The sequence below is a fragment of the Macaca nemestrina genome, chromosome 19 (genome assembly GCF_043159975.1).
Source record: "Macaca nemestrina isolate mMacNem1 chromosome 19, mMacNem.hap1, whole genome shotgun sequence".
In the NCBI taxonomy this organism is placed as follows: Eukaryota; Metazoa; Chordata; class Mammalia; order Primates; family Cercopithecidae; genus Macaca; species Macaca nemestrina.
In genome coordinates this window covers 41,831,361-41,856,800 of record NC_092143.1, presented here as the reverse complement: position 1 = coordinate 41,856,800, position 25,440 = coordinate 41,831,361, and the positions used below count along the sequence as shown (strand labels likewise).

Sequence of the window (25,440 nt, the reverse complement as noted above, 5' to 3'; positions counted from 1 at the left end):
TGTTAGATCTTTCCTTACGATCCCAAAAGGCTTCCCACAAGCTTCAAACTCAGTCAGAGTCTGACCTCCTCTATGATCCTTATCTGAGCACTTTTCTACCTCACTGTGCCTAGGCAGTCCTCATCTACTCACCAGCAGCATTCTACATCGTGTATTCACATTGCTCCCTGTCCTCTGCACCTCCCCAGGCTTGGAGATCCCAGGGGCCGTGTCTCCATCATCCTGGACCCACTGTCTCTGGCAGAGCAGGCACTGGGTAAGTGTTTCCTGAGTGACTAAAACCTTCTCAGGCCCACACCAATCTCTGTTTCCTTTACGTCCTCAACCCTTTCTGCTCGGGATGCACTGAATGTGGTCATTTCCTCTGCTCTCTTGCCTTTCTGCCTTCCCATCTCACCTCCCAAAAAAAGCCAGTCTAATACTTTCTCCCCTTCTGAAGTGTCTTATTTGCTGCCAGGCCTATAGCAAGTGCTCAATTAGAGACTCAGTGTGAAATGCTACAAAGAACCTTGGAAATCATTCAGCAAAGCCTCAAAGGAGAAAGTGACCCACTCAGCCCATGTGTCACCTGTTTGCTGAAATGCATCTGATTCCCTAGTCTAGCTCTCTGGCCTCCAAACACGAGACTTTGTGGCAATCATTGTCACTTCCCTAAGAAATTCCTTTCTGGAGAGGGCACTGGACTTGAACCAGGCCTGGGTCCAAAACCTAGCAACCAAGGGTAGGGTCAGAGGGCAGGCTGTCTTCAGCCTGTCCTGGCTGACACTCTCCTGCTGCTGCAGTGCCTCATCAGCCCAGTGTCAGTGAGGAAGGGACCCTGCAGTGGTTTCTTCTGCTCGGGGTCGAGCTGGGGGGTGGGCAGGGGAGGCTGATTGGCATCCTGGCTCCACCCTAGGTAACCACTCGTGCTTAGACAAGCCACTCTCTCTCCATCCTGGCTTGTACAGTAACTCACAAAAGGGGCCCTCCAGGACCTTTGCAGCCCTAATCGCCCAACTCTGAGGCATTCTGAAATCTGTGGGATAAGTAATGAGGCCAAGCACAGGTTAACTGTGCCAGGCTGTATTGGTCTCTTTTCCTAAAAGTAGTTTTTTACTTTGGGATTTAGGCAAAAGAGAAATGGTTGGTTTGTGGCAAAACCAGTTGGTTCTAGTGCTGGTAGGATGGAGGGAGCCTGGGAAAACCAGGAGACATGGAAACTGGACCCACCCTCTGAGGTGAGAAGGGCATTGATTACACGGGTAGGCCCAGCTACCGGGGAAAAGCCAAGATGCAGACATGGCCCCAACAGGAACCACTCTCAGCACAGAGGAAGAGAAACCAAGTAGCTGAGAAAGGCAGACCCCCATCCTCCCCACCATGATCTGCTGCCCTGATCTGCCCCAGCCTGGCTCACCTGCGGGCCAGGTGTCCTCGGCAGTACCTCTGCAGGGTTAAGGTAGCCCCCTTCAGCCTGCGATATTTCACCTTCTGCAGCCACCCCCGGACAGTTTTCTGGATCATGATGGTGGCTGTCCGGAACTTGTCAGCCCGAAGCTTCTCCAGGTAGGCCACCTGGCCTGCTCGGAAGAAGATCTTGGTGCGGCCAAACTGGAACTTGTCGGGGTCCTTTACAAAGTAGGGAGGGGATCTGGTTGGTCACCAGTGAGCAGAGAAATAACATGGCCCATACCACCCTTGTTCTTCCAATGCAGAATCCTCTGACCAGACTTCATGCACCCCTCTCTGTAGACGGACACAAAGTCTCAGCATTTGCTTAACAGACCCCAAGACCCTACTATGGGCCAGACTCTAGAACATGGCAGTGAACAAGACACCTGCCCTTAAGGAGCTGACGTCGTGGTGAGAGCAGACAGACAAGCAAATAAAGATGTTTCTGCTTTCAGAGAATGGTAAGGATTATGAAGAAAACAAACTAGGGGCTAGGGGGATGGGATGGGGATGCTCAAGGAAGGCAGCTCTGTGGAGGTGACAGCTGAGCAAAGACCTAAATGAGCTGGAGGAGGCAGCCACAGAACAGAAGGAAGGAGGAAAGTTCCAGGAGAAGGGCAGAGTGGATGCTTATGTCCAGTGGTGCAACTGCTGGGTATATCTGAGGATCAGGAGAGCCAGGATGGCTAGCTGGGGGAACTGAAGGTGAGTGGTGGGAGAAGCCAATCACCAAAGGCCTTGTAGGTTACAGCATAAAATTGGGGTGAGAGCCACAAGTTTGAGCTTTGAGCAAGGGAATGACCTGATCTGATCAACATTTTAAAAAGATTATCCTCAAATGGCCACAGAGTTGTATGCGTAATTACAGGATGCAAATAACCCCCAAATAAAACTATGAGATTGTTTTGGACCTGTAATTACTGTCTTAATTACATCCATTAGGTTAAAATTAGTTGGCCTTCCCTAGGCTCACCCCTGTGGATGAGGAAAGACAACCCAGCAGGGTTCCTATGGACAAGCCTGGGACAGAGCACTGGGAGAGTAACCCACGATGACAGAGCTCTTTGTAAATCAACTGCCATCTCGTTTTGCTCACTGGCATGAAGACCATAATGAGAAAGAAAGGAATGAGCCAAGTCCAAGGAAAACACACACACAAGATTGCTTTTCATGTTGGCAAATGGCCCTGTAAAGTGCTGAGTCATCATTCTTCATAGGCTAAGCCCCATTGGGTCACTAGGAGTCAGGTTCCACACACAGGGAAGGCTGTCCTGCCTGAGCTAAGGCTGAGGTGGCGGCACAATTTCCAGCTTCAGTGTCACTGACTGAGTCCCCGGCCTGGGCCAGGCTGCTGGTGAAGCTGGCAAGAGTGGGCTCTGGGCCTGGCGCTCCTCCCAGTGTCTGCTCAGAGCCATGCACCCACTGGGCCTTCAGCTCATGCTGAGAGGAACAGGGGCTGGATTGGGCTTGGGCGCTTTGAGGCAGCCACGGCCCTGCTTTGATCTCTGCCCTGCTGGGGAAGGCTCCATGCCTCAGCCAGGAGGGGTCAGGAAGCCAAAGCAGGGCAGCTAAACCCTCGAGTAGGAGGAGAAGCCTGGGTCCTCCAGCTGAAGCAGAGTCAGAGGCTGGGGGCTGCCTACCACATCCAAGCAGCCAGAGTACCTGTGCTTCGTTCCCTATTCTGGAAAAAAAACAGGGAGGGATGATATGCTCTGCAAACCCACTTTTTCTGAACAAGGATTTCTCTGAGGGTCTCACCTGCTCCACCGAGACACCCATCAGCCTCATCTCCACACTGTCCTCACCCTGTGTGTCTCTAGAACATCTCCCACCCAGATCTGCTTCCTTTAACCCTTAGAACTGACTGTTCACTGATAAATCAATCAATCATCTTTTGAGAATCTTTCTCCAAGAGTCAGACTGCAGGGCTGAAAGCAACCTTAGCAATCCATTCCATGCCACTCCTTTTACTTCACAGATGATAAAACTGAAGCCTAGAGTAGTGAAGTGACTTGCTCAAGGTGACTTCAGCAAATATCAAAGGATGACCCCAGATCTGGGTCGCCCAGGTCCCAAGTCTCCAACTGCAGCATCCCCTTTCGTGACACTGTCTCCTCTACACAGTGCTCACGTAGTTCCTTGTGCTCTGTGGGCTCCCTGTAGATGTTTGTTAATACACTCCTTCACCACTGTGATGAAGGTTCAGGCTTGCACAACAGCCACTCTCCATGATGTGGTCCTCTAGAGTTACGGCCGTCGTCAGATTAGACTATTATTAATTCTGGAGGGCAGGGTCCATATAATGCACTCTTTTTATAGCCCTCACACTAACCCCTCTAGATTAGAGTACAAATAATTCGGTATGTATCCGTGGAGTTAAAGAACAAACAAATTCAGGTTAAGAATGATAGGGGCTATTCCTAAAATCCTTGCAGGGGAGAGGCCACCAGAATCCACTTTTCTCCCCTAAACAACCACAACAATTTATTAAAACCTCACTGACAGCCTAATGAAGCAGCCCCCAGCCCCAGGCTGCCTCTCCAGGAAGGTGGTCTTGAAGCGCCTGGTGCCTGTCCGGCAGGCCACCTTTGTCCCCACTTCTTTCCTCATCGTTCTGTTCTAAAACATACTTAGCACTTGCTTGGGACAGGGTGGGGAACTGGCATGTGCCCTTCTAAGTTAACATGAGGCTCTGTCAAGTCTTAGTTTTCTTTTTTTTTTTTTTTTTTTTTGAGACGGAGTCTCACGCTGTTGCCCAGGCTGGAGTGCAGTGGCGCGATCTCGGCTCACTGCAAGCTCCGCCTCCCGGGTTCCCGCCATTCTCCTGCCTCAGCCTCCTGAGTAGCTGGGACTACAGGCGCCCGCCACCGCGCCCGGCTAATTTTTTGTATTTTTAGTAGAGACGGGGTTTCACTGTGGTCTCGATCTCCTGACCTTGTGATCCGCCCGCCTCGGCCTCCCAAAGTGCTGGGATTACAGGCTTGAGCCACCGCGCCCGGCGTCTTAGTTTTCTTGATACGAGTCCCAGGTCACTCAGCATGAGAAGTATGGGTGTCCGGATGTGGCCCAAGAAAAGGAGAAAAATTAAAAGGAGGAAACAGAAGGTCCCAGGGAAGTCTTTAGCACTCGAGTCTCTATTCAGTCTCCAGGAAGGATAACTATGCTCAGTGACGTTACTCAATCAGACTGGATCAGAGGGCAATGGAGTTTAGACAGTGGGAGTTAGAATCCGTACACCTATGCAACCTTGGGCAATTTATATCAGCTTTCTGTGCCTCAGTTTCCTCATCTGTAAAATGAGGCTGACTTCTGTATATTCCTCATATGATGAGCCATTACCGGCAGGTTTCTAGCCATGAGCAGCTCTTGGCTGGTTCCCATGCAGCCAGCTGCACAAACTCACATATTCTTGTGACAACCAGGAATTGTGCTAGGAACACAGCCACAACAGGACCCTTGTCATTTATGTGTTCACAGTCTGGGGAAATGACAAGTCCTCAATTACAACATAAGGGGATGAATGCAATACAGGGAGGGAGGAGGTGAGTGCTGCTGGCCCATAGAAGATGGAGTAGCTAACATCTGGGAGGCTAGGAGGTATTTCAGAGCTCAGTTTGGAAGGCAAATACCACTTTGTCAGGCAGGCGAAAGAGGGGGAAAAAGCACTGCAGGCAGAGGAAGCAGCATGTATTCATATAATTTTTCTTTAGGCAAGTCACTTGTTCTTTCATTCATTCCATAAATATTAGGTGGGTTCCCCCTATGTATTAGGCTCAGTGCTCATAACTAAGGAGGTGGCGTCAACGTAAAGACACTATCCTCTATGAAAAAGGACACACACATCTGGAACGTGGTCAGCATGCTATAGGCTCTAAGAGTGACATGAAGTGCCACATGCTACACCAGGGGAAGGAGGAGGGAGAAGCTGCACTGAAGCCGAGCACTGAGAAGCGGGTAGGCTCCCCATCAGTGGAGAGAAGAGGCAACTGTGCCAGGAAAGGCCCAGTGTCCTGAGCACATCACAGCAGCAACCCCAGGCAGTGGCATATGGTCCTGTTAACTGGAGGGGAGCCCAGTGTGAGGGCCGACTCAGCCAGTCTGATCTGGGTCCCCTGTAGAGTTCCCTGGCTGGGAATCAGAGGTCTTGGTGGTAATCCTGGAGAAATCCAGGGAAGGAACAGAGGAGGGAAACTATGACCCCAGACAAATGAGAAGGCAGCCACGTGGCAGAGTGGGCTGCTCGCAGGCCCTGAAATTAGCTGACCTTTAACAGAGATTTTTCTTGTCCATAAAAAGAAAGATGTTAAAATGTGGACACTGAAAGGTAGACCACAGCAAAAACTTCAAATGACCAGAGTCCAACTAACTACAGTCCTTGATTAACCAGCCTGTTACCCCCTCACCCTGTTAAAAAAAAAAAAAAAAAAAAAAAAAAAAGATGGCATGGCAAGGGTGGTTTAGGCTCTCTTTTTAAAAAGGAAACTTTAAAGCTATGCCTACATTTACTATAATATTCTGCACTGTCTATAGCTAGACTTGAGCAGCTAAGATGATGCTCAGAAGATGGCTGCGACACATTTACAAAATGAAACGTGACCTTAGATCTGAATCATCTGGCAATGAGCTACTCCAGATGAACAGATTTTCCTAACAGAAAACTTGAAAAAATAAAACTTCTGAGGAGGTAATTTTTATTACCGTGTTCAAGTGATTTTTGATATAATTTAACCTTTATTGAGCCATTAATGATCATACTCTGCTGTAATCCCTGAAATGTCTGGCACCATGGAAATGTTTAAGGATTTGCCCCTCACAAAAGGCCCCAACAGCTCTGCTTCTATAGTTCTCCCATCTCCGCTGTCAGGTGTGAGTTCAAATTGTTTCAGTTAAAACATAAAATCTATTGCCTTACTTAAAACAAGTATCTGGGGGAGGGCCTGAGGCTGGTGGTGCAACCAGCTAGATGCAGCAGCTACCTTCTCCTCTGCTGGCTTCAGGGCTAGGCCTGGGCTCCGCATCAGAGCCCTTACGCAGGTATACCAGATGGGCCATGCTATGTAGCCCCTGAGAACTGGAGAAGCCAGAGATTTGGACCAGCACCTTGCAGTCAGAAGCAGCCTCATCATAAACTCAAGCGAGCTGTATAAAGAATTGTTGGGGTTCAGTCAGGCTGGTGGGCAAAATATTAGAGATAGTTATAGAAATAGACACATATCTTCTTGGAAGGATGAGAAGTTTACATAACTTCGGTAACAGATCTGGCTGAAGGCGGCCTGATCCCTTTATCTTTTTTTTTTTTTTTTTTTTTTTTTTTTTTTTTTTTTGAGACGGAGTCTCGCTCTGCCGCCCAGGCTGGAGTGCAGTGGCCGGATCTCAGCTCACTGCAAGCTCCGCCTCCCGGGTTCCCGCCATTCTCCTGCCTCAGCCTCCCCAGTAGCTGGGACTACAGGCACCCGCCACCTTGCCCGGCTAGTTTTTTTTGTATTTTTTAGTAGAGACGGGGTTTCACCATGTTAAGCAGGATCTTGATCTCCCGACCTCGTGATCCGCCCGTCTCGGCCTCCCAAAGTGCTGGGATTACAGGCTTGAGCCACCACGCCCGGCCGATCCCTTTATCTTTAAACAAATTAAAATAGTAATAAAGAAAGGCAGAGTAGTTTACCTAGCTAGCTTGTTTACTCATATAGTCTTAAGACTAACCTTTGATGTACCATGGGTGCATAATGGCTTTTTATTCGGGAAGTCCACAATGTCATTTACTCTCTAATGGTGTTGACTCAAGCTTTTAATTAATCTTACTGCATAAATGTGAGTCTGACTAGCTGATCAGGGCCGAGTTGCAACTGTTTACAGGACTCAGCAGGGAGCCTGTAAGTGGCTCAGACGCTTAGCTGGACTGGCAGAAGAGAATATCTGTGTGTCAGTGTAGTTTATTCACCCGTCGCCGGGTCAGGGGTCTGCAAGGGACAGACTCCTCGTAGCTGGTGTCCTCGAGAGGAGCACTGCAACAGAATTCCATTTTCTATGCCTGCTGAGCTGTGTCATGGGGTCGGGGGAAGCGGGAGGGATAGCATTAGGAGATAGACCTAATGTAAATGACCAGTTAATGGGTGCAGCACACCAACATGGTACATGTATACATATGTAACAACCCTGCATGTTGTGCACATGTACCCTAGAACTTAGAGTATTGAAAAAAAAGAAAAAGGTTGGGAAGTGCTCTAGGTAGGTGACCGGTGTTGTCTTTTTTTTTTTTTTCTCCTAGTCACTGATGTAGGAAAATGGATTAGTATCCTAGAAATAGATTCAATAAGAAGGATGAAGACCAAAAAAAATGTAGATAACAACGCCACCCCTTCAATCTTTAGGGGCCCTGGTCAGGCCTCTCCTGGAGCTGGGCTGTGTGGCTCACCTTGATGAGGTTCTCCAGGACAGACCTGCAGATAGCCTTTTTGTCTGTGTTGGCGAGCTCTCTCTTCTTGACCAGCACCCGATACCGGTTGAAAAAGTCATGGTAGGCCCACCTGGAGGGAAAGCAAAGGGGCATCAGATGACATGTCCTGCCTCTTGGCCACACAAAAGCCATGAGTGACCTCAAATAGTGCCCCATGGGGTCAACACTGTGGCGCAAAGTCATTCTTCAGAGCAGCAAAGAACAGTCCCAGGGGAGTTTTGTCCTCCCCAGGGCTCTCCAAGAATTTCAGTGTGGAGGGCTGGAAAAAAGGTGAGCTTTGAAGGTACTTCTTAGAGGACTAAACAGGAGGTTTCTGCCTGATATGGTTTGGCTGTGTCCCCACCCAAATCTCATCATGAATTGTACCTCCTGTAATTCTCACGTGTTGAGGGAGGTACCCAGTGGGAGATAACTGAATCCTGGGGCTGGTTCCCCCATACTGTTCACTGTTCTCATAGTAGTGAATAAGTCTCATGAGATCTGACGGTTTTACAAGCGGTTTCCCATTTCGCTTGGTTCTCATTTTCTCACCTGCCGCCATGTAAGATGTTCCTTTGCTCTTCCTTTGTCTTCTGCCATGATTGTGAGTCCTCCCCAGCCATGTGGAACTGTGAGTCCATTAAAGCTCCTTTTATAAATTACCCAGTCTCAATAGTGTCTTTATTAGCAGCATGAGAACAGTCTAATATACTGCCCAAGCATGCAGTGCTCCACTCCTCAGAAGCAGGAGCCTTACCTGGAGCACAGCTTTATTTTCAAATGTTGGTTTTCTTATAGAATACTGCTTATTGTAAAAAGCTGTTTAAATGCAGAAATATGTACATTAACAAATAACAAGTGGCCGTAACCTAACCCCTGGAGAGATAACACGGTTTATGTTTTCATCAGTATAGAAGGAACTATTTTTCTCCCCAAAGTAGATTTTGCTTGTGATTTTTTTCTTCTGATTATTAGACTAATTCAGGCCCACTGTAAAGAAAATGTCCAGAAATTCACATAATCAAGAGCATTACAACACCCCTACCTATGTAGGTGAGTGCTGTTTTGGTCTGTGTGGGAGATGAATCTTTAAGAAAGGCTAAGTTTTCCCCTTGGTCTGTGAAATGATCTCCACTTAAATAAATGCAGTCTTTCCGATAAGCAAATCTGCTATTCCCAGGTAGGGTCTGTCCCCTTCTCATTAAGGTGGTCTCAATTCATACATATACTCATTCTCCTGAAACTGATTATTCTCTCAATTTTTGGGAGGTATTCAACAACTTCCACATACAGTCATGTAGTGACTCAGCACAATCTCCACTCTAAGGAGACTGAATTTTCACTCTACGTCCCTCTGAAGGTCAGTCCAACCTATCCCCACTTTCTCTGTGTCCTCAGCGGAGGTGTACAGGCAGCACCCACTCTCATCTTCCGAGGCATGAGCTGTCCATACCCCTCACATGGAAGTAATTTACATGACGGTCCAACTACCTGACATGGACAGGAGACAGGGAAATACTGCATAGAAGAGGACAGTTCCCTGGCAAAGGTCCCACCCTCAAGCCTGGATACCTGTGGCCCTAAATGAGGATGTGCATTCCTGTTTTTGTGACAAAAAAGTTGCCGTTTGGCCCACCACACCCCCATCCTATACCTATATAAACTCCAAACTCCAGGCTCCAAAGGCAGACAAGGAGACAAAGAGACAAGCAGATGAATGGCAAAACAGCACGAGAGAAAGAGAGAAGAGAAAGAGCATCTGAACACTGAGAGGAGTTCACCTGGGGGGTTTGGGAGAGGAGTTCGGCCACTGCATGGTCAAATTCCAGGGGAAGATCATCTTCCCACTCTATACCCCGCTTCCAGTTCCCCATCCATCCCGCTAAGAGCCACCTCCACCACTCAATAACCACCCCCCAGGAACCATCATTCAAGTCCATGTGTGACCCGATTCTTCCAGGACCCTGGACAAGGGCCCGGGTACCAAGCGGGCACTGAGCTGGTTAACACTTAAGCCATCCACTGACGGCAGAGCTAAAAGAGCACTGTGACACTGGGGCTTCAGGAGTTGCAGGCTCCCACCCTTAGATGCTGCTGTGGGGCTAGAGCCCAAAAGGGCTTGTCCCGGTTCCTGCACCTGCCCTTATGCCTGCTCCCCATTCCGTAAGGGGTTTGAGCTTAGAGCAGCAAAGAGAGAGCCACAACCCCATAGCACACCCTGTGACAGGGGGGCCAGGGAACTCTCCCGTCTCAAACTCAGGTAAACTCACTCATTTTGAGATATTAAAAGAGAGTAAGTGGCTTGTATCCCTTCTCCTGGAGCACATCTGCCTTTTAAGAGGGCCCTTTAAAAATGTCCAAAGAAACAAGGTAAAAGTTTGGCCAGGCATGGTGGCTCACACCTGTAATCCCAGCACTTTGGGAGGCTGAGGCGGGTGGATCATTTGAGGTCAGGAGTTCGAGATTAGCCTGGCCAATATGGTGAAACCCTGTCTCTACTAAAAGTACAAAAATTAGCTGGGCATGGTGGTGGATGCCTGTAGTCCCAGCTACTCAGGAGGCTGAGGCAGGAGAATCACTTGAACCTAGGAGGTGGAGGCTGCAGTGAGCCGAGATCATGCCACTGCACTCCAGCCTGGGTGACAGAGACTGTCTCAAAAAAAAAAAAAAAAAGGAAAAAAGAAAAACAAGTACTGTGGAGTATCACATACAGCTTTGGATTCAGCTGCAGCATGGTGGGCAGTAGGGGCACACCGTGCTCTGGAGCAGGTCCTCTTAGAGTTCCAGATCTTCCAGCATTGCGGCCCTTGGGTTCCTAGGAGGCCCTGTTCCTCCCAGTAGCCTGGGATGAGAAGGAAAATGGAGGCTGAGCTCCTTGCCTTTCCCCCTCCTCATCGCTCCTTTGCAAACACTTTTCTTGGTCTGGTGGAAGATATCTAACACAGCCACGGGTCTCAGAGAAGGGGTGAGTATAAGAGCAAACAACAAAATGACATCTCTCCCTTTTCCTTTTTCTCTATGTAAAATGGCTCCTTACCATTAAAAAATTAAGTTTGAGCTATAACTCACATACTGTAAAATATACCCCTTTAGAGTGTACAATAATTGTTAGTATATTTGCAAAGTTGTGCAACTATCACACCCTACTCTGCCCTATTCTCCCCTCTTCACAGGTCCTGGCAACCACTAACCTACTTTGTCCCTATGCCCATTCCCTCTTTAATTGGTCCCGTCTGTCACGCACGTAGTGGCACACGGGAACAAGAGCCCGTATTTTGCTCAGAGCTCATGAGTCTTTACAAGGCCCTGCTCATCAGGCTACTGGTCCATGTGGATTCCCTTCAGAAGGAAGGGCGCAGGGCACTTAGAGCACCGAGGTCTCTGTTTTATGGCCTGGGAAAGGGTTGCTCTGCCCTTTGCCCTTTACTCACCGAGCAGAAACTATTTCCTGCCCCTTTAGTAGTGGAAAGACTGTGAACCAAACCCATTGAGTCGCTGATTATCTCTAACAGGCGGCTTTAAAAATGGAAACATTTAAGGTTATTTGCCTAGCTATATGCTGTTTTAATTATTTTATCATGTACAGTAAGTATCCAGAACACTCCTAAGCCCTGACCCATACTTGAACAACTTAATGCTGGAAGCCTGAGAAAGAGATTGCCAGAGCCGACAAGCTGTCCATGAGATGTGCGTTTTCTTTTAATACATGCCAGCACCACTGAATTTCTTCCAGGCTCTTCCTGTGTCGGCCCCCAAGTTTTAAATATAGACACTTCTCTTGGGGCAAGATGGATTTGGGTAAGAATCAGGTGGAAGAAACCATATGAAAAAGGGCCTCACAGAGTCGGAGTCCCCTTGGCCCCTGTGCCCGCCATCCTTCTTTGACTCTTTCGGCTTTGCTGACCCAAACGCTCAGGTGCGGGCTCCCCTTTTAAAGCTGCCCTGCCCTTTCCTTCTGTGTGTCTTTCTGAGGGCACTGCCCACATTATGCACCATGGTTATTTGTGTACACACTTGTTTTAGTTCTCCTTAAGAGTTTGCAGTTTCACTGGGGAAATAATTAAAGCATCATTTAGCTGGGCTAAAAACCTTAAATGCTTCTAATTTGAAAACCTCTTACTGCTGACAGATCCATAACTCAAGGAAATTACTAGAGTGAGGAGCTGTGGCTGCAAAGACATCAAGGCCAGTACAGGACGAACCTGGAGAACAGAAAGACAGAAGCCTGGCTCTGACACCAGCCGGCAGTGTGACTGGGGCCAGTCCCAGCCCGGATGCCTCCCCTCCCCTACCTGTACAGTGGAGAGAACATCACCTACGTCATAAAAGCACCCACAGGGCTTTCGTAGCCAGGGAGTTCAAGAGATGGGGTGTATGGAGAGCTCCAAAGCTTCCAAAGACCATAATTCTCTTGTTTCCTGCCTAAGCCACTCCCTTCCCCTTTTCTTACAAAGGTGTCCTTCACACACAGCTGTACCACAGACAGGGTGTGCAGACAGGCTGAGGGGAGAGGAGATGCCAGCTCCTGTGTGAAGGGAAACCGTCCACTGAGAAGCAGCACCATTGCTTCGTGGCCGTGAGGGTGGGGACACCCTCAGGAAGGACCGAGAGAGGTCGGTGTCCACTACGGGGTCTGGGCATAAGGGCTGTAAATGCGTCGCTCCCTGAAAGACCCAGCATCAAATGTGAATTCTCCTTTCTGTGGATTTCTGTGAGAAAACCCTCAGAGATAAAACTCTCACAAGAAAGGCTCCCTCACCTTTAAGAGGAAAATCTTCAACGTAAAGCTCAAGAGAAATCGTAATTCTTTTTCCAAAAATAGAACTTTTTAAAGGGGCTCTCTGATTTGGTGGGGACCTTTGGGTGGGCGTTCATTGGAATCACCTAAAGCTGTAACAGCCCACTCATGAAGACCACGGGCTGTCCAGGATTTCTCGAGGCTGCCGTGACAGAATCTACCCCTCTCACAGCATTTTAGCTATTCCCAAGTCCACTGCGGGACAGAGAGCATTCCACCTCGTGCTGTGGATATGTTCGTGCAAGGGCAGTTTCTCTGCAAGACTTGCACCTCCTTCAAGTCTGTCTCTGATCCATGTTTAACCTTTACAGCCCCTATTGTCATGGTGTCTTTTTTTTTTTTTTGAGACGGAGTCTCGCTCTGCCGCCCAGGCTGGAGTGCAGTGGCCGGATCTCAGCTCACTGCAAGCTCCGCCTCCCGGGTTCACGCCATTCTCCTGCCTCAGCCTCTCGAGTAGCTGGGACTACAGGCGCCCGCCACCGCGCCCGGCTAGTTTTTTGTATTTTTTAGTAGAGACGGGGTTTCACCGTGTTAGCCAGGATGGTCTCGATCTCCTGACCTCGTGATCCGCCCATCTCGGCCTCCCAAAGTGCTGGGATTACAGGCTTGAGCCACCGCGCCCGGCCTGTCATGGTGTCTTTATACTTGGTTGCCAATTAGAGTTTTAAAAACGGGTATTCTCCTGACCATTCAACATGTTAAACCTTTTCTCGCTACCAGTGTTTCTCACAGAGGGTGCTACTGGCTTTGGGGCAGCACCCTTGGGTGTGGGACAGTCCTAACACCATGCAGCATCTTTGAATCATTATCCCCGACTCCATTCACTGAGACATCAAAAATACCCCCAAATGTTTGTAAAAAGTTTACTCCAGAACATGGTTTTAGTGCAAGACAACTTCTTGACTTCCACTGCCTCCATAGCATGACACCCACCCTCATCGGGTGGCCATGGAGACGCCCTTTCCCACTTGGTGTAGCTCTGTGGTTCGCTGGCCAGGAGGTGTCTTTTAACCCCATCACCCAATCCTGGGCTTGGCTGCTCTTCCATTTCATTCCATATCAATGGTGGGAGAAGAGCCCTCATCCCAAGTCTAGTGACTCCAGGAATGTAATTCTTACTCAGCCCTGCTCTCCCTGGATTCTGACTTGCTTGTCAGGGGCCTGGCTGAGCGTTCTGGACTTCAGTGGCATGCTTCCTCCAGAATCAAGGCCTTCTTCACCTGGAGTGCCTCTAGCTTGCTGGGGAGCAGGGTCAAGGAGTCACAATTGGGTGTATGGGAGAAGCTCTGGACCCGTGACTGCTTCCTGGTAGGAAGAGGGCGAGATCAGAGACAGTAACAAAGGCCAATATGGGATGAACCAGGGCAGGCATTCAGCAGAACCCACCAATCTGGAAAGATGTCTCCTTGTAATGAGCTCCTCAGGCTCAAGGTGGGGAGTGGTAGCACAGCTGCTGAGAATGGTGCAGGAAGCGCAGTAGTTTTGGGATGTTGTTTGGCTAACAAAGCTCCCATATAGAGCCTAACACTGGATTTAACCATCTGCACGTGCAAATATTCTGCAGAAGAACATGCCTGCTTGCAAGGGCCCTGATGGACCAATGTGGACAGACGGCATGGAGCTGCAGAGTTACAGCACTTTGTGCTTCTTCTCCCTTAGGCATGTTTCCTCATGAGGTGACTGGCTGGATCAAACAAACCCTAGAGTCCCTCCAGTAAGAGCATAAGGCTCTAAGTCACATAACTTCTATGACATCAGTCCACAAAAAGAGTCTCTAAAGATGTCCTGATGGGTAACCCAAGAAAATGATAAAGAATCCCTCAGGGCTCCGCCGGTCAGAATTAGGTGGGTCAACGCATCCTTTCAGGTACTCCACTATACCATCATGCAACCTAGCTCAAGGATTCCTCGTCACATGGAGGTGGAATGCAGGAAGTATGCTTCTCTTCTTGTTAAAGAGCCTTACAGGAACCTATGAGCTTCAGTGGGACTTTGTTCCCTACAAGGTCTCACGTGAAAACCAGTAGCAATTTGTGGGGCAGAGTTGTTTGGCCATGCTGTGAAGGCATACCTACCAGGACCAACAGGCTCTCTCTGGGTATTGAGACATGGATAATCTTTATTATGCCACCAAGCAACACACGCTTCTTTCCCTTTTTGAAGGAACAAATCAGCAGAGAAATAGATGATACTGCATACAAGAGTTTCCCTTGGAAGTATACTGGGGATGGACAAAACTTCTAAAGGGACATAAGAGGCCAAAATTAGAGAAGAGAGGGACACCTTCTCAAAGGCTCAGAGGGACAGGCATCCTTAACCTGCGGACATGCGGTATGGTGGCTCCACCCCTTTCTATCTGGAGGACTTGATCTGATCACTTAACTTTTCTTGGGTGTATCTCTTTATCCATTAAGTTAAGTTGTCACTGCCTATCTTGCCTTCCTCAATGGTCAATGTGATCCTTTCAACAAATGGTCCTGGGACAAATGGATAAATGCATACAAAAGAATGAGATTGGGTTCTTCACATCTAATACATAAATTAACTCAAAATGGATCAAAGTCCTAAAATAGTAAAACTCTTAGAAGAAAACACAGATGTTAGTCTTTGTGACCTTGGGTTAGACAATGGTTTCTTAGTTATGACACCTAATGCACAACCAAAGAAATAGATTTCTTCAAAATTAAAAGCTTTTATGCTTCAAAGAACACTATTAAGGAAGTGAAAAGATGGTTCACAGAAAGGAAGAAAATATTTGCAAGTCATACGTCTTATAAGGTTCTCATATTCTTAATATATAAAGAACTCCTATAACTCAACAACAAGACAAGTAACTCGATAAAAAAATGGGCAAAGGAGATCAATAGACATTTCTCTAAAGAAGATGTACAAATGGCTAAGCACATGAAAGATGCTCAACATCATTAGTCATCAGGAAAACACCAATCAAAATCACAAGGTATCTCTTCACACCCACCAGAAAGGCTGTAACGAAAAAGACAGACAAGAACAAATGTTGGTAAGAATGCATAGAAATGGGAACCCTCATGTATACTGCTGGTAAGAATGCAAAATGGTACAGCCACTGTGGAAAAGAGTATGGAAGGTCCTCAGAAGAGGAGAGTGTTACCATATGACACAACAATTCCACTCCAAGGTATACCCTCAAGAGAAAAAATGTGTCTACACAAAAACAGGTACACAAGTGTTCATAGCAGCATTCTTCCCCAAAAGTAGAAACAACCAAACATCCCTCCACTGATGAATGGATAATATAAAATGTGCTGCGTCTATCCGATGAAATAATATTCAGCAATATAAAGGAATAAACTACTGATGGATGCTGCGCATGGATACCTCTTGAAAACATCCCTGAATGAAAAGAGCCAGACACGAAAGGACACATAGTATATGATTCCAATTATATGAAAAATCCAAACTGGGCAAATCTATAGAAATAGAAAGTAGGTTCCAGGGGCTGGGAGCGGGGACTATTAATGGGCACAGGGTTTCCTTTTGGGGTGTAAACACACTCTGAAATTAGACAGTGGTGATGGTTGTATAACTCTGTATATAATGAAAATCACTGAAATTGCATACTTTAAAAGGGTGAATTTTATAGATAAATTATATCTAAATTTTGAAAAGATAACATAATGACAACATAAGAGGTCTGTGGGTGGCCTTTATAAAGTAATATATACGATTTGTCATTTCAGCTCTGAAACTCATGGAGCGGTTCCTAGTGCAAAGGTTGTCAGATGCTCACCCAGCACTCACACCATCAGAAACACTCCATATTTGCCTTTCCCTTTATCCCCCAACTATGTCCTGGGCCTCCTAGGGGAACACAGGCCCAGCCCCCTTTAGCGGCCCTAGAACTGAAGCCCGCAGAACTTTGTTGCAGAGAGAAGGAAACAATTCCTCCCCACTGGCTCTGAGCTGGAGCCGAGACACAAATAGGAAAACCCGATCCATCCTAACACTGCCTGGATGTGACAAAGTAGCTTATAGTTGACCCAGGGGCCAACACATGCTTCCAGGGTAATGACTTTAAGGCAGGATGCATTTTTCAATCACCTGGGAAACCTTGTCAAAATGCAGATGTCCAGGGCTCAGTCTCAGGCTCTGACTTAACAGGTCTGAGGCCACCCAGCTTCTGAGGCTGCTGAGCATGTCCTCATGACTGACGCGTAGCCCTGCGTGAGAACTCCTGGGTCAGACTCCAGTCCAAAGGAACGAAGACAGATCTCAGGCAAAAGAGCCAGACCCAAAAGCTGTGAGATCCTGAGATAATGACTCATATCATTCCAAAATCAGTTCTGTATTATTCTTCCTCTGTGGGATGTTTAATAGCAAGGGAAGTAACTGTGCATTGGTTTTAAATTCAACCATGATTAAATAGGGAGAAGAAGCAAGCCACTTCTAAAGCTTCCCTCTAGTTCTCCAGTCTTATGCTATTTACTCTTTAGGGGGTTGGGGGGAAGGAATTTGAGGAAGAAGTGCAAGTCTTTTCAGAAAGCACCACTTTTATGAAGTAAAGGTGGGATGGTGTGAAGGAGAACTCAAGTTCATGCAGAGGTTTTTTTTTTTTTTTTTAAATATAAACATCATACATTCAAGTAGTCCCCCCGCCACACACACACTTTTCGGGATAAGCAGTATTTGCTTCACAACTTCTCCAGGACACAAAGCTGCTGACTCTCTGGAGAGGGAGACAGATGACCGCACAGGCACGAGACCCAGGAGCTGGGTGACGGGTGGATGAGCCTCTGTTCCTGGGCAGTGCATTTATCACAGTGCTTTATGTGCATAACAATGGACATATTTCTTAGCCACTGCACAGCATTTCAAATTGAGTGATACATTTTCATTTTAAATCACACTCACAGAGAGCCATAATTCTCAGGGAGGATAAAAATAGATAGGGATAGGGAAGCCCGAGGGCAGGCTGAGGGAACACCCAGCAGCCACTGCTGTCCTGCAATGCTGCATTCCTGCTCTCTGGCTTGGTGGATTTTGGTGGTAAATGGCATGTATTAATTTGGGGAAGGGGGGTGAGAATTCCTCTTCCAGGGCGTCAGTAGGCTGGATGCAGGAACTCTGCCTAAAAAGCCCTCTGCTTGGGCTCTTGGGGAGCAGCCCTGTGGATAATTCATCACAGGCTTCTGCAGGACTGGGATGACGCATTTTTCTTTGCCATCTCCCTCACTTTGGCTGCTTCCTCACAAGGAATGTTGGACATGGCATAAATTGTAATTCCCTCAATCAAAGAAGGCCATTGAAGTTTCTTTTGGAAACAGCTGTTCAAAGTTGTATAGTTACTTGACAAGCTAATAAAAGCTGAATCACTTCACTGTGCTGAGTTTTTAGCAGCCAAAGGGCTGAATTTTTGTAGAAAACTCCCAATTTATCCATTTATCCAGCACCCAACTCAGGTCCCTCTGGTCCCATGAGGGTCTCCTAAAGTCAGATCAATAAAATAACTGCTCAACTCCACATTGAAGCTAGCACACATTACACTTGTATATTTCCTTCAGTAGCTAACACCTTACTGGGCACATAGTATCTACTAAACCTCACTTGCTTTATCCCCAGATACAGTAGACACACACCAATCTCCTGGATTAAGCAGTTAGGTAGCATTAGTATTTTAATCAGAGACGTCACTCCAAACGGTTACCACGGTTGGCGGATGGAGAAGATTAAGCAATGGTGCTGAGTCAAAATATTACAAGTGTAATAGTTTCCCACCTTCTCACCACTCATCCTCAAAGTAAATGCCATCCTATGTGCTATGGCTTGGTTGTGGTGAGAGGAAAAGGATTAGGCTCTAGATTAAATGGTGAGGATGATTCGACTGCAACTCAATACAGTACTAACAAAAGTGACACAAAACCACAGTGCTTCTTTCCAAAAGTTAACATTTCAAATAGCTGTTGGGGGAGGGAATCCTCTCTTTGACCCTTTAGCAAAACCTGCTAAGATGGCAAATGCCAGGAGGATATGGCAGCATTCTGGATCTAAGTCCACACATTTAATTCACAGAATTAGAGAATGGTTCCTATGATACCAGAAATACAGTCATTCCTTCCTTCCCTACAATTTCCACAATACCTGTAGTTACAAAAAGAAATGGTACAGATGCACTTGTAAGTATCTGCTAGAAAAAAGTCCGAAACAATTAGAATAGCAGTAAAAGACAGCTATCAGCTGCCCCTTAAGAGTCCAGGGGTTGTGGGCATTTTGACTCTGCTGGCAGCTCTGATTTGCAGTGAGGTGGAATGAATAGTAGGAGAATCCATTTTCCATACGGGTCTAAAGACTTTGGGGAAATGCATTCTTTTAGCTGCTAAAAATGACGTTGTGATAAGGCAAAATCACACCTGGTCTCCCAGCATGCTACAACTAGAGGAATAAGCAGTAGGAATGGGGCAGTGAGCGGCCAGAGAAATCTTCTGTAACTTACTGTGGCTCCTAGCCTCAGGCATCATGCTGCTCCCTGGCAGACAGTCTCTTCACCTTTTAAGGCCCAGCTCGTCTCACCTCCTCAGTGAAGCTGCAGCTCCTTCTGCACTTGCACTACAACCTTGCATCTGGTTATACATATGTTGTTCTGTTTCAATCTCATATCACTTCCCTGCTGTGAGCTCCTGCTGGGCAGGGCCCATGACTTGCATCTTTCAATCCCTCCCAGGAAGCAGCACAGGGCTAGATGCTCAGTGCAGGATGAGACATGGAAGAGAAAGATTCCCAGGAGACAGGGACACCACAAAGGCCAGAAACTGTTCTCATTCTACATAGAGCCCATGTGAGCCCCTAGAAGCAAAACCCTCTCCCCACTGGCTTCCCCCTCTAAAACAGACCATTTTGCATGGAGACAGCAAGACCAGTAGGAGTGTGGACAACACACACCATCACTCTGATTTCACACAGCAAGGCTTCAAGCTAGCTCAGCCGGTGAATCAGAGGTGGCAGAGATGTGTATAGACCTCTGCCTGAGCATGGTCTATGGTTAACCACATCAGATCCCTGGACTTCTAGCTCCTCTCTAACGTTCTCTAAGGAGAAACCCTTGAAGCAACATCCTGTGCAGACTCTTGTCCTATTATTGAACAATTCATCCTGTTAAAAAGTTCTTTGTGAAATCTGTGGCCCCTTGTATACTAGAGGGGTCCCCGAGGTTCCACCTGGCTTAGAATACCTCATTGTCACATGCTTCCCTTGTTTCCTCTCCCCTGCTTGATATGGTCCTAATGTTCACAGCTCCTACCTGACAAGTCCTCCATGAGCACCTTGGGTCTCTCTGCTCGCCTCCAGACCTCTGCTCTGTACAGCACAGGATGGTTGTGAGGACCTGTGATCCCTCAGTTTCTCGTACAGTGATCCTCAACAGTTTAACATGGGACATTCAGCTCCAGTCTGTTTTGACAGACTTTACATGTTTTTTAAACTGAGCTTTCTAATTGCTTGGAGAGATCCGGGAATTTCAGAGTGCTCTTTGAGGTGGCCACACATGTTGGGATTTCACAAAAACACTACCATAAAGTGCTGAGATAGACACATTCTATCCAGATAGTTACACCCACAGGGAGGTAGCATCTTGCTCATATCCCAATGAGTAATAAATATCTTATTAAATGCTCAAGTGTCCAGTGCTGGCTGAGAACTCCAGATACATTATCTAATTCCTTATAACAACCTACCAAGTGAGTATGATCATTCTCTTTAAGGATAAGGAAACCCAGCCTCATTGAGATTAATTTACTTCTCCAAGGTCACCCAGCCAAGAAGTGTGGGAGTCAACATTTGAATCCAGGCCTGACTCCAAAGTCCAAGAATTCAACTACCAGGCTCTTTCAGCTCTCTGACAGGCCACAGCTCTGCAGTCTGAACTCCCACAAGCTAGAAAGAAGAGGGAATAGTTTTGCACTGAGTCTCAGGTTTGGAGCCAGCCCCAGAGGGCAGTCTCTTAGGATCTCGCTTTACCCCTTTCTCCTCTGATAAACCTTTGCTAGGATGGTAACACGTCCTGCACACGAGCAGTAACATGCTTGGCAGCAGCAACAACATAGCTTGGGGCAGAGAAACGGCAGGTATAGGCCTAGCTCAACCACCAACCAGGTTGATAATCTTGAGCAGTTCACTTCCTTGTCTCTGTCTCACTTGTAAACATGCGCTTTACATCCTGATGCACCCATCCCTATAGATGACACTGAAATATGACCATGCCACAATGTCCTTTCCTCCCCAGATTGCTCTCTCCCATTTTCCACCCCAAGTTATTTCCTGAAGAAACCAAAAACAGTATATTGGTCACAACTGTAAAACAGAAATAAAATTCTAAAGCCCCCAACTATCCGAATGGAACCCTTCTCGCAGCTGCGGGTATGCCAAAGATAACCTGAAACACTAGTTCAGGCCATGCTGGGCATGGGGAGCTGGGCATGCCTCATTATACCCTCCTCGCTTTGGAATTACTGATAGAACAGACTCTAAATCTGGTAAGAAACGTTTATGATCTATTCTCTCTGAAGCCTGATACCCGGGGAGTTCGGCTGCATGATAAAACCTTGGTCTCCGCCACCTTTTATCATAACCCAGACAGTCCTTTCTATTGATAATATCCCAACCAATTGCCGATCAGAAAATCTTTGAATATGCCTGTGACCTGGAAGCCCCCACCTTCCGGATGTCCAACTTGCCTGAACCAAACCATTGTATATCTTACATGTGTTGAGTGATGTTTTATGTCTCCCTAAAATGTATCAAACCAAGCTGTGGCCTGACCACCTTGGACACATGTTCTCAGGATCTCCTGAGGGCTGTGTCATGGGCCATTGGTCACTCATATTTGGCTCAGAAGAAATGTCTTCAAGTATTCTATAGTTCGACTCTTTTCATTGATACAACCCATTGAATTGATATCCTAACCCATAAATGGGTTGCAGTGCACAGTTCTGAGAAACGGTGGATAAGGAAATGTTTTCTGTAGGTATGTCCTCTCCTGGAAGCCTGGCAGATACGAGAGCCAGGAGCAGGAGTGCAGCCAGCTGCCTGTGGAAGATGGTTTGAAAACAAGTAGCTCCGCAGCTCCTTAAGGTCCTTTCCTAGTTCTTAAACTGGATGAAGATATGTCTGATCTGAACCCTGGGCTTGTAAGCAGGCACTGAAAAGCAATCTAATTCATCAGACTAGTGGTTTGAACTCAAAACTGAAGTACTACACTCGTTGCCTGAGCCCCATCCCCTCGATCAAAAAGCTGATGTAGGAGACTGCAGGGCAGACTGGGAAAAGGAGTGCCGGGCCTTCATCTAAGTTGACAAGCTTGGCCCACCTCATTAACAGAGTTGTTAGCTATTTGTGTTCAGACCCTAAGGTCAAAAAATGAGAGACAGCCCTAGGACACTCTCTGTCCTTTTTTCTAAGCAGGGACAGATGTGGTTGAAAAGAAAATAACAGCCTTCAACCTAGCTAGAGCAGTTCATCCTGAACAATGCTGGGACCTGCTGGGTTTTGAAGAACTGCCTGGGTGTTGCAGATTACTGACAGCTCTTGTACCTTCCAGGTCAAATGTAAATTCCTAATTCCATCAGCAGTTTCCTTCTCAGGCCAAACATTTAGGAATTGTTTGTGGTTAAGTTGTTTATGGGTAATTAACCACTGCATATGAAATGGTTCCTCCACTATAGTGGGAGAGTGCCAGGTGGAGAGAAGACAGGGAGGAGGGGAGGCCCATATCACATCCTTTCATTCCCACTTCTGGTTCCTTCCACCTTCTGATACGAGCAAGTTGTTAGGACAGAGGGTCCCAGTGGGACAGGCTCTGGGCTGCTACACTGTTCAGTTCAGCTCCAATTAATGGCAGATGTTTGGTCTACATGACGCTGGTAGAAAGTGTGATTTCACAAGAGCTAGTGGGGTCACCAGCCACCCTTCACCCTTATTTCAGGGAAGTGTCCAGAGGGGATCCAGTGTTGGCATAGCTCCAACAAGCTCTGGACTGGTTCAGTAGCTTATCCGCAAGGCAAATCAGAGCATGATAGTTTTTTTTTAACTCAAAGAAATTTTATTTTCCCACCACAGATTTCATTCTAATTTAAAAGTTACAGGAGTCTACTGAGGAATGAATGGGTAAGCGAAATGGGATACATCCATACAATGGAATATTACTCAGCGTTAATAAGGAAGAAAGTTCTGACACACGCTTTAACATGGATGAAGCTCGAAGGTATACTAACTGAAATAAGCCACTCACAAAAGGACAAATACTGTATTATTCCACTTATATGAGGTTCCTGGAATCACCAGATTTACAGAAAGTAGAAAGGTGGCTGCTAGGGACTGGGGGAGAGAGAACAGGGAAATATTGTTAATTCCACAGTTTCAGTTTTGCAAGATGAAAAGAATTCTAGAGATGGATGATGGTGATGGTAGCATTAAAAAAAAGGAATGTACTTAATACCACTAAACTGTACACTTAAAAGTGGCTAAGATGGTAACCAAGGAGGTGAAAGACCTCTACAAGGAAAAAAACAAAACATTGCTGAAAGAAATCATAGATGACACAAACAAATGGAAACACACCCCACACTCATGGACAGGTAGAATCAATATTGTGAAAATGATCACACTGCCAAAAGCAATCTACAAATTCAATGCAATTCCCATCAAAATACTACCATATTTCTTCACAGAACTGAAAAAAAAAATCCTAAAATTCATATGGAACCAAAAAAGAGCCTGCATCACCAAAGCAAGATTAGCAAAACAAACAAACAAAAAAACCAACCAACTAACCAACCAACAAAACAAAAAAAACCCCAAATCTGGAGACAATACATTACCCAACTTCAAACTGTATGTAAGGCTATAGTCACCGAAACAGCACGATATTGGTATAAAAACAGGTGTACAGACCAATGGAACAGAATAGAGAACCCAGAAATAAGGCCAAATACTGACAGTCAACTGATCTTTGACAGAGCAAAAACAAAAAGTGGGGAAAGGACACTATTCAATAAATGGTGCTGGGATAATTGGCTAGCCACATGTAGAAGAATGAAACTGGATCCTCACCTCTTACCCTATAGAAAAATCAACTCAAGATGGATCAAAGACTTAAATGTAAGACCATAAAAACATAAAAACCATAAAAACTTTAGAAGGTAACACTGGGAAAACCCTTCTAGACACTGGCTTAAGCAACGACTTCATGACCAAGAACCCAAAAGCAAACACAATGAAAACGAAGATAAATAGATGGAACTCAAACTAAAAAACTTCTGCACAGCAAAAGAAATAATCACCAGAGTACACAGACAACCCATAAAGTGGGAGAAAATCTTTGAAATCTATACATCCAACAAATGACTAATGTCCAGAATCTATGAGGAACTTAATGTAGCAAGAAAAAAAAAATCCCATCAAAAAGTGGGCTAAGGACATGAGAAAACAATTCCCAAAAGAAGATATGCAAATGACCAACAAACACGTGAACAAATGCTCGACATCACTATTTACCAGGGAAATGCAAATCCAAACCACAATGGGACACTACCTTACTCCTGCAAGAATGGCCATAACTAAAAGATCAAAAAATAGATGTTGGCATGGATGTGGTGAAAAGGGAATGTTTTTACACTGCTGGTGGAAATGTAAACTAGAACAACTGCTACGGAAAACAGTGTGGATATTCTTTAAAGAACTAAAAGTAGATCTACCATTTGGGTCAGGCATGATGGCTCATGCCTGTAATCCCAGCACTTTGGGAAGCCGAGGCAGATGGATCACCTGAGGTCAGGAGTTTGAGGCTAGCCTGGCCAACATGGTGAAACTCCATCTCTACTAAAAATACAAAAGTTAGCTGGACATGGTGGTGTGCACTTGTGGTCCCAGCTACACAGGAGGCTGAGGCAGGAGAATCACTTGAACCCAAGGGGCAGAGGTTGCAGTGAGCCCAGATCACACCACTGCACTCCCACTACTGGGTATCTACTTAGAGGAAAAGAAGTCATTATACAAAAAACACACTTGCACATGCATGTTTATAGTGGCAGAATTTGCAATTGCAAAAATATGGAACCAGCCCACATGCCCAGTTAATGAGTGGATAAAGAAAACGTGGTATGTATATATGAAATACTACTCAACCATAAAAAGGAACAAAATAATGGCATTCACAGCAACCTGGATGGAGTTAGAGACCACTATTCTAAGTCAAGTAACTCAGGAATGGAAAACAAAACATTGTACATTCTCACTCATAAGTGGGAGCTAAGCTATGAGGATGCAAAGGCATAAGAATGATGTAATGAACTTTGAGGACTTGGGGGAAAGGGGGGCGGTGGTGAGGGATAAAAGACTACACATTGGGTACAGTGCACATTGCTTGGGTGATAGGTGCACCAAAATCTCAGAAATCACCACTAAAGAACTTATTCATGTAACCAAACACCACTTGTTCCCCCTAAAAAAACCTATTGAAAAAATCTGAAAAGTGGTTAAGATGGTAAACATGTATACTTTCCCACTGTGACAAAGGGTGGGGGAATGGTAAAGGGAACAAGGTGGGAGTTGAGAGAAGGGGAAATCCTCTTTTTAACTCTAGCTAGCTTATCACTTACACAAATGGCAAAAATCTGAAATCTGAAAAGGACTTTAGAGAAAAGCAGCCGAGCGGACATGACTGCTAACGTTCCCACTTTTTCAGGCTCATCTGAGAGTCTCATTTCCATCAGCATCCTGCATGGGCCTCAGTGTTTGAGAACCGTTTTGA

General features: G+C 46.3%; 1 protein-coding gene across 4 annotated transcripts in view; it reads right to left on the bottom strand.

Moving 5' to 3' along the window:
* Positions 1 to 25,440, bottom strand: part of LOC105489400 (myosin VB) — a 389,540-nt gene that overhangs the window by 83,811 nt on the left and 280,289 nt on the right. For all 4 annotated transcript variants that reach the window (XM_011754158.3, XM_011754162.3, XM_011754161.3 and 1 more), the window contains 2 exons: positions 7,844 to 7,955; positions 1,397 to 1,608 (listed from right to left, as the gene is read on the bottom strand). In XM_011754158.3, the coding sequence (XP_011752460.2) occupies positions 1,397 to 1,608; positions 7,844 to 7,955 (324 nt within the window). The remainder of the gene's footprint in view (positions 1 to 1,396; positions 1,609 to 7,843; positions 7,956 to 25,440) is intronic.